Below are 9029 nucleotides of genomic sequence, written 5' to 3'. Positions count from 1 at the left end.
GGGGGCGTGGTTTCACTACCAGCCCACTGGGGGCGTGGTTTCCTTTATGCAAATGATAGGCCTATAACGTGATCATTGCGGGTCCAAAAAAATATTATACATGCACATTTTCATTCAGATCTAAATATGAAACTTTAAAACTTGAATCAGGTACATAATAACAAAACTACAAATAAGATAAACAACTGCAAAATAAATATTTTATAAGGAACGTTTTCATTGAATCAACATGAACGTGTATATTCGTTGAAATCTAAATATTATACAAATATTTAGCTATTAAGTAATAAAACAGTAAAAACGAAAGAAAAACAAAAAAATCACGTTTATAAAATAAACGATAACATTATACATGCACTTTTTTCCTTCAAACCTAAATATTAAACACTATACAATTACGTCAAAAAATAAAAGAAAACAGTAAAAGAAATAAAGTTATTTATTTATTTTTAAAGTGAGGGGGTAATTAAAACAAAAAAGGTATAAAATTCCAAAAAAATAAGCTCACTGTTAACACCAAATAGATAAATATATAAATAAATAAGGTAATGCTTTGGACATATATAATGATTCTTTAAAAAATTAAAAAGTGATATTTTTTTATACATTGTTTAATCAACTTTGTTTTAAAATAAATAATAATATAAACTATTTACCCTTTAAGCTAGTTTTGTTTCATTAAGTTTATTTTTAATGAATTAATTTTATATTTCAATTTCTCTTCCATCACATAACTGTAATATGAATGTAAGGTTAAATTCATTTTAATATTTAGCCATATTAGGTTTTGTCTATAAAACTGGGTGAGCAATAATAGTGTGGATTCAGTGAAACTTTTCTGACGTTTGAGGATGCACATGATGAATATGAAATCAGAGTAGCATTGGGTGGCTTTCAAGTGGTTCCTTTCTGACAATAACCTGCAGAGATCCTGTTCCGCCCGCCGTTCCTGCATATTCTGCTGACTCATGCGTCGCCTCTGTCAGTGCATGTGTGTGCTCATGAAAGAGAGAGGGCCACTTCCTTCCTCGGGCCTTTTCCTTTTCTCCCCATTCTTGGGGTTTTACATCACCGTTTCTTCCAACTAGGCAGCGCTAGGAAGCTTTAACAATATGAGAGGAACTGGACACACACACACCCATCACTCCCGTCTCCCAAAAATGGCAAACTCACATCCTCGAGCGCTAGGAGAGATCAGAGACAGCGGTTCCCCTGTATTATCACTCCATCTCTACTCCTATAAGACACTCCCATAGCACACCCTCAGGTCAAAGGTCAACCGGCAGCTTTGCCTTTCCTTAAGATCATTCATCATTCAGATCAACAAGCGAACAGGAAGAGCTTTATCATATACCAATATATATATATATATATATATATATATATATATGCGTGCACACACACATTTTTTTAAATGATTAACTTACTTCCCAACTAGAATTAGACATAGAATTTCCTTTACCATTGTATATAAACAGTTGAGAAGTAGGCTATTATTTTAAAGCAGCACTATGTAACTTTTGGTGCTCTAGCAGTTAATAAACAGAACTGCACACATCCCGCGGAAGAACATTCCAACCGGAGCTACTTCTCTAAGTTTATGTCTATGGCGATTCACGCAGGTATGTGTTCCTCCGCAGCGATGACCAGGCTACAATAGTCCAAATACAAGTATTTATTATAAGTGTACCGTAGTGATTCGGAATAAGACAAAAACGCGATTTGGAAGATTAATTCATGATGTATTTGCATATTATATACATTTTGCCACACAATATCCACACATGCACTTTTTGGTTTGCAATGCCTAATATGTAGGAAACGCATACGTTTCTTGTTTCATCACATTACATGAATCACGTAAATGAAACCATATTTTCAATTCAAAACGGCATCTTTGGATATTACTGTCAGTTGATGTTTTGCAAATTTCATTTTAACTCTCTTTCTGGACTCAATCTGTTCACGGTTCTGCCTACTTTAATTTGATTGACAATTTAGCTATTTGTAATTATTTAGGGGGTGGGACTTGTCCCCTTAATTGTCTATGATCACTACTTAGGGCCCTGTCATATACATTTGAAGCATTATAGGGTGAGTTTACGATTACAGAATTATAATTTTGGGTTATCTGTTCCTTTAACAGTACTTTCACACACGCAGAAGCCCATGAGGGCCGCTGTGACCTTCACATGTCTCATCACACGTGCTCTCTTAAACCCTCCAAGCTTATTCTCTCTTATCAGTGGCAATGATTGTGCGCAGACATGGCATCCTGTTGGAGCTTCCTGTATTTCATTCACATGGGTGGGACAAAAATTCCCAGTGAAGTCATTTTCACCGAGACAGGCATCTGTTTCTAATGAAACCTAACTTTGAGGGCCTGGCTGGCTCTGATAAAGCATCTATCTCATGTCGATGGAGATCAAGCCACTGTACGGGAGTGAAAGCCTCCGAGCGGTGAACTTCAAAGAAGCGAGGAAACACTGAAAACAGCTTAACCTCTGACATTTCACCATCTACCACACCCAGATCCCCGGTGCCAGGCGACCTACAGAACCCACAGCCAAAATAAACTAAATACGAGAGCGGGACAGCATTTTCAATTCACAACCCAAAATAAATTATTTTTAAAAAATGGACTATTATTTATTAGAAAAATATTTTTTTACATCTTTTTCTGTTGTATTACAACTACATTGTGTTGCATCAATAGTGAGGTTCTGACAAGAAAACTACTTTAATTATCAGGGACAAAAACTGATAAATAGCATAGATGAAAATTCCATACTATTGAATGAATTAATAATGACTATAAATTATTATTATTAATCTCCACGATGTTTATAATAAATCCTCATTATTTATTTTAAACAAATAAAAAACAAAATGCTAAAAACTTGTGAATTTTCAAAGTCGTAACAAAAAAACACATTTCCATTATTGAAAATAAAATAATAAAATAAAACAGATGTTAAAAAAAACGTATTTTATTTCAGCTTAACATTTCTCATTTTGTTTAGTGTAAGTTAGTTTACTATACAGACATTAAACAAAGTCATAAAAATGACAAAAACACAACAAAAGCACTAAAACTTTAACTAAAATTAAAATGAAAACAGAAAATATAAAAAATATGATCAAAAACTGCAACAGTATATCAGTGATACTAAAATACCACTGGTCACAACACTATGTACTGTTTGAAAAAAATAGATATTTATTTTGAAATTTGCTAAAGATTATATGTTAAATATCCACAATTAAATATCCAATATCAGCTGATACAGATTGCATTAAAATATTCTAATATCGACTAATAACTGATATGGTGCCGATAAATCTCCAATTTGTTTTTCAGCACTATCTTTTCACACTGAATATTTTGTTTCACCTTAACATTATGGATGACTGTGACTGTCTTTTTGTTTTATTATAAACATTTATGTTGAGATACATAAATAATTACTACCGTGTAATCTGCTAAACGGTTTTATTCAAGTATATGAACTCATAATTTACTGTACAATAAATGAGAAGAAAGTGCAGACGTGGGTTGCAACCCAACAAACAGAGTCAGACTTTGATACAACAGAATATTATAATATACAATACGACGATAAACACACACTGCAGTTGGTCGACATCAACAAACACGAGTGATTTCTGTACAATCCCTGCACTGCTTTAGGCTCCATACTCACACGCTCTCATTGCACATGCATTCCTTTACTGTACATCACAGAAGACAAGACACCGCATGTCCACCAGAATACAAATCAGAAAATATGATTCATGTTTTTGGTCAAAGCCACGTGAAAACACCCTCGCTGTCGTAACAGAATCCTCTCAGAAGAACACCGAAGGTGGAAGGAAGTCTAGTCTGATTGTGACGCTCCTAGAGTCACTTCCCACAGAGTCTGTGTGCTTATATTTCACACAGGATGACAGGGAAGTCGACGTGGATTCGTGGGTGATCCAACTTAATGATTCCCTGTAGACATGAAATATAAAAAATACTGTCAAAAATTTGAATATAAAAAAACAGTGCTCTAAAACTAAATTATGTGATTTATGGTAAGTGAAATGTTTACATAAGACACCAGGAACAAACAAACAAAAAATATGTGTTGAGATAGGAGACCAGTAACAAATAGCCTATCAAATAATGAATGAATGAATGTAAATGAAACGTTAAGATGAGAGATAATAAATGAATGAATAGAAAAAAATATATATAAATAAATAAATTCTAATATGATTAGCATGTTACTAGCATGGTGTTACCATTTTGTTAGCATGAGAAGCAAGTTACTAGCATGTTGTCAACATGACTAGCAAGTTACTAGCATGTTGCTATCATGAATCTAGCATGATTAATATGTTACTAGCACGATTAACATGTTACTAGCATAATGTTAGCATTCTTCTAACATGTTTAACAAAGTTGATAGCATGTTTCTAGCATGATTAACAAGTTACTAGCATGTTAACATGATTCTAGCATGATAAGCAAGTTACTAGCATGTTGTTAACATGATTAGCAAGTTTATAGCATGTTACTAGCATTTGTTGTTAGCATGATTAGCATGTTGCTAGCATGAGTAGCAAGTGTAGCGTCTGCGTAGAATCATGCATGATCTTTGGGGTTTTATGGCTTAAGAGACCCTTTTAGCCTTTGACATTTGCATATAAATTACAGTCCTGGTCACAGACTTTACGTTTATATGGGGTTTAAATTGCCAAATAGGTCCTCGCTATCAAGGAGATTCTAACCAGTCCCCCACTATCATCTCCCCATCTGATTTCAAACACTTTCCAAAGAGATGTAAATGACCCCGATGCCAGGCACCGATGGGCCTGGCTGACCAAGCAAACTAACACGCACACACACGTAAAGACCTTTTTACTCTATTATACTCTCTATATATATCTGGTATATTGCATGTGTTGTTTGTACGTTTCCCTATTAGATTAGCTGAGTTACCACTCGTTATTTGTATTAGTTAAAGCCCTAAACACTGATATTCAGGTGTATGGATGTATCTTTGGTTTAATCTATTCTAAATGTTTGTTTCTTGGTATCAATATTATCAATATACAGTATGTGATTGTGAAACGCATCATACGATTTGTACTATATTTTGGGTTAAAACCGCAGCAATTCCAGACCGGCCATAAAACATGCAAATGGCCATAAAGGGAAACAAAGGAAACTTCTCCCGATCAAAAATTCACGCCTGGTATTGGCCAGTCCACCCAGAATAGAAACCCTCAAAAGTGATTAGCCCAAAATGATTTTTGCTCAGAAAAATCTCTTATTTTTAGCAGATACACATTTGATTTTATGTGGTGTCTTTCTATTACTGAAAAGCTGACCAAAAATATTTCATAATAAATGATACATTTCATGTGCTACTGACTAGCAAAATCAAGTTTCATTTCAAATCTAATGTCTTAATCATCATAAATTACAATCATTCATTTCCTGAGTTGATCCTGTCAATTTGCACTAAATATTTCCATGTACCTCTCACCTGAGGTATAAGATTTTTCTGAATTCTCTTCAGTTTAGCTTTCTTTCTGCCGTTCCTGGTCACCACAGTCTCCTCGTAAAATTCATGAGCCAGATCTCCATCTTCATCGAAATACAAGGAACTGCAACAACAAACAGCAGCTGGATGGATATCACAAAAACACATACAGGTCTCATTTCAAGAAATTATTAAGAAATTAAAATGTACACAAAATGTGAAGTCTGCATTAATTTTTTTTAATGAAAATATTTATTTATGCATGCATGAATGATTCGGGCATTATTACATTTGAGCACACTTTCTCACAAACTGAGAATGATTGAAATGCACTGTTGTTTTTGTAAAAACCATTTCTCTCAATGGTGTGAGTTAAGATTTATTAAGTTATATTATTATGAATTAAGCAAAGAATGTGTCTTTCTATAAACAAAATATGTCTTCTTATTTCTTTTTCTTGGTTTTGAGGTGAAAAATGACGTGTTCTTGACATGAGAATGACTTCACATGGCCCAGACCACCGAGAACTGACCACACTAAACTAAACAGCTCTCAGATCTTAAAGGTTTTTCGACTTGAACATTTACCTTCTCCTTGTAAAGACAAATGGTGTTGCGTTCTTGGAGCCTCGTAGACGTGCTAAACACTGTTCGTTGACCTCACCGGGAGCTTCTCCTCCAGCTCCTGAGCTGCTAAAAGGCCAGACTCCTTTGGTTTTGGATCCGCTGCCTCCCATTTTTATTGACAACGCATTACTGTAGAGGAGGTGCAGCAGCCAGCAGATCCCGTCAGCTCAGTCCTGGAAAACAGAGAGCATGTTACAGACTTCTGCCATAAAGGCAACATATGGTAATGCATCTGGGCCAGTGTGGCTTTTGGTGTGGCTTCATAGCACTGCTGCGGCTGAACTAGCTCTCTGAACTCTGAGCAAGAACCTGTGGTCAGGTCTTTTTATAGACTGTAATACCTGGAGGCAAGGTCCAAAATGAACACTGACCAAGCACCAGATGAGAGTAAAAACTGCCTTTGTGGATGGCAACTTTTATAGGAAATGCAACATACCACATGACCTGTGTAGTTATCTTTTTAAGGGAAAAAATAAATAAACAAATAAATAATGATAATAAAAACAAATGTATATATATATATATATATATATATATATACACTGTACATACATACATACACTACCGTTCAAAAGTTTGGGATCAGTAAGACTTGTAATGTTTTTTAAAGAAGTCTCTTAGCAGACGCTTTTATCCAAAGCGACTTACAAATAAGAAAAAGTAATTAAAACTAAAAGCTAAAACTCTATAAATACTATATATATATATATATATATACACATTTAAGAAAATAAAATAAATTAAATAAAAATGACAAATGCATAAAACAACATTTCAAAACTAAAACATTTAAATGAAAATAAAACAAAAAATAAAGCTAAAAACAATTTAGTTAATAGAAACTGTAAAAAACATTAAAAATCGTTCTGATCCCAAACTTTTGAACGATAGTGTGTATCTATCTATCTATCTATATATATATATATATATATTAGTGCTGTCAAACGATGAATCGCATCCAGATTTCCAGAATAAATGTTTTTATTTACATAATGTGTTTATATTGTGTATATTTATTATGTATATGTAAATACAAATACATGCATGTAAATATTTAAGAAAAGTTTTATTTTAACATATTTTATATAATATAAAATATAAATATATAAACATATATACATTTAAATATTTTCAAAATATATATATACTGTATGTGTGTGTATTTACATATACATAATAAATATACACAGTACACACACATATATAATACATAAACAAAAACTTTTATTTTGGATGCGATTCATTGTTTGACAAGCACTAATAAATATATATATATACTGTATATAATGTATATAAAACACAATCATACACGTATTTTACAAAATAATCGACTATTTTAATAAAGCATGTTAAAAATAGCAAATAGTTTGTCATAATCTGTTGATACACCAGCACTCTCAACAGTCTCTAAACACACAGATCCGCTGGTTAAACCTGTAATCCCAGTTAGTTCAGTTAGCAGGCTAGCTATCTGATCAACCAGCATTATTCTCACAACTAACCACTATTTACAAGTCTTTGAAATCCAATATATCTGCAGTACGAACGCACGTATTTTTCTCTAAATGTTATTGCACTAATAAGGCTGTATGTTCTAGAGTCGTTTGCCATGTAAACAACACATAAGCCATTCACAGCCATTCAACACACAACACAACACGACTACCACGCGTTTCAGTTCACCGGCTCGATTCGGTTTCATTCCAGAAGACATTCAAATAAAAGATCACGTAAGACACATACATACAGATCATGTAAATCTCATTGTTTTGGTTCTTCTAGTCTGCTGTCTTCAAGCACAATGACGTAGTTTTACAACGTCACATTTACGCGCCCAGTCACAGAAAAGAACCGACCAACCAGAGCATAGACATAATAAATACCTAGCCCTCATTGGCCGCTCGACCGCACGTCAACGTCGCCGCCATATTGGTGAAGGCAACTGTCATATCGCGACAGAAGAAAACATACCTGACTGGTCGGCAGCTTGGGCGTCTACAAACCGTCGCACAATAATAAAAACAGATCTCGGGGTATTATCTTTCACAGGTAAGACTGAACAGTTGTTTCTGTATGTTTTTTGGTCATTTTTAGCTTTATGTTGACAGCTTAATTAAGTCAAGTCATTTTTATTTATATAGCGCTTTTAACAATACAGATTGTGTCAAAGCAACTGAACAGCATTAATTAGGAAAATAGTGTGTCAATAATGCAAAATGACAATCGTAAACACTCATTTTTCAGTTAAAGACTGAGCTCATCCAGCTCAGTTCAGTTTAAATAGTATCTATGCAATAATTTGCAATCAAGTCAACGATATCGCTGGAAATGTCCCCAACTAAGCAAGCCAGAGGCGACAGCGGCGAGGAACCAAAACTCCATCGGTGACAGAATGGAGAAAAAACCTTGGGAGGAACCAGGCTCAGTCGGGGGGCCAGTTCTCCTCTGACCAGACGAACCAGCAGTACAATTCCAGGCTGCAGCAAAGTCAGATTGTGCAGAGGACTCGTCTGGTTCCTGCCACCAGTGGCAGACTATTAATAGCTAGCGATATCGCCAGTAAGCTGTGAAAGCTGAGCCTTTATGTGAAGTCAACGTTTAAACGAATTCTTAAGTTTTAACATTTATATTGTAGTTTATATCATAAAGTAAATTGTGTTACGAGCACAATATGTACAGTGAGAACACTTTGACAAGACAATGCCAGACTGTCAGGATTAGGGATGGAGCTAAAGCATCTCTCTTTAATTTCACTAACGTTACTTATTTACAAAGAGTACGTTTATCATCACTTGATTATAAGGATTTCATAGCTTATCATAGATCTGTGGACTTATTATATATATATATATATATATATATTTTTTCC

At 34.3% G+C, this 9029-nt stretch overlaps 1 protein-coding gene across 2 annotated transcripts; it reads right to left on the bottom strand.

Moving 5' to 3' along the window:
- Nucleotides 1–3337: 3337 nt before the first annotated feature.
- Nucleotides 3338–7983, bottom strand: LOC107595412 (tumor suppressor candidate 2-like). 2 transcript variants are annotated; one of them, XM_016285807.1, is made up of 4 exons: nucleotides 7908–7983; nucleotides 6122–6333; nucleotides 5538–5658; nucleotides 3338–3994 (listed from the first exon to the last, which is right to left on the bottom strand). In XM_016285807.1, exons 2-4 carry the CDS (start codon nucleotides 6268–6270, stop codon nucleotides 3929–3931), a joined length of 336 nt encoding a protein of 111 aa, XP_016141293.1. In that variant the 5' UTR covers nucleotides 6271–6333; nucleotides 7908–7983; the 3' UTR covers nucleotides 3338–3928. The 2 variants fall into 2 exon arrangements, with proteins under 2 accessions (XP_016141293.1, XP_016141294.1); XM_016285808.1 differs by having other exon boundaries at nucleotides 7904–7965.
- Nucleotides 7984–9029: the final 1046 nt, after the last annotated feature.

Source organism: Sinocyclocheilus grahami, unplaced genomic scaffold, assembly GCF_001515645.1.
Source record: "Sinocyclocheilus grahami isolate Dianchi unplaced genomic scaffold, SAMN03320097.WGS_v1.1 scaffold202.1, whole genome shotgun sequence".
Classification (NCBI taxonomy): domain Eukaryota; kingdom Metazoa; phylum Chordata; class Actinopteri; order Cypriniformes; family Cyprinidae; genus Sinocyclocheilus; species Sinocyclocheilus grahami.
Note: the sequence above shows the minus strand (reverse complement) of the source record. Positions and strands in the feature narration are given on the sequence as shown.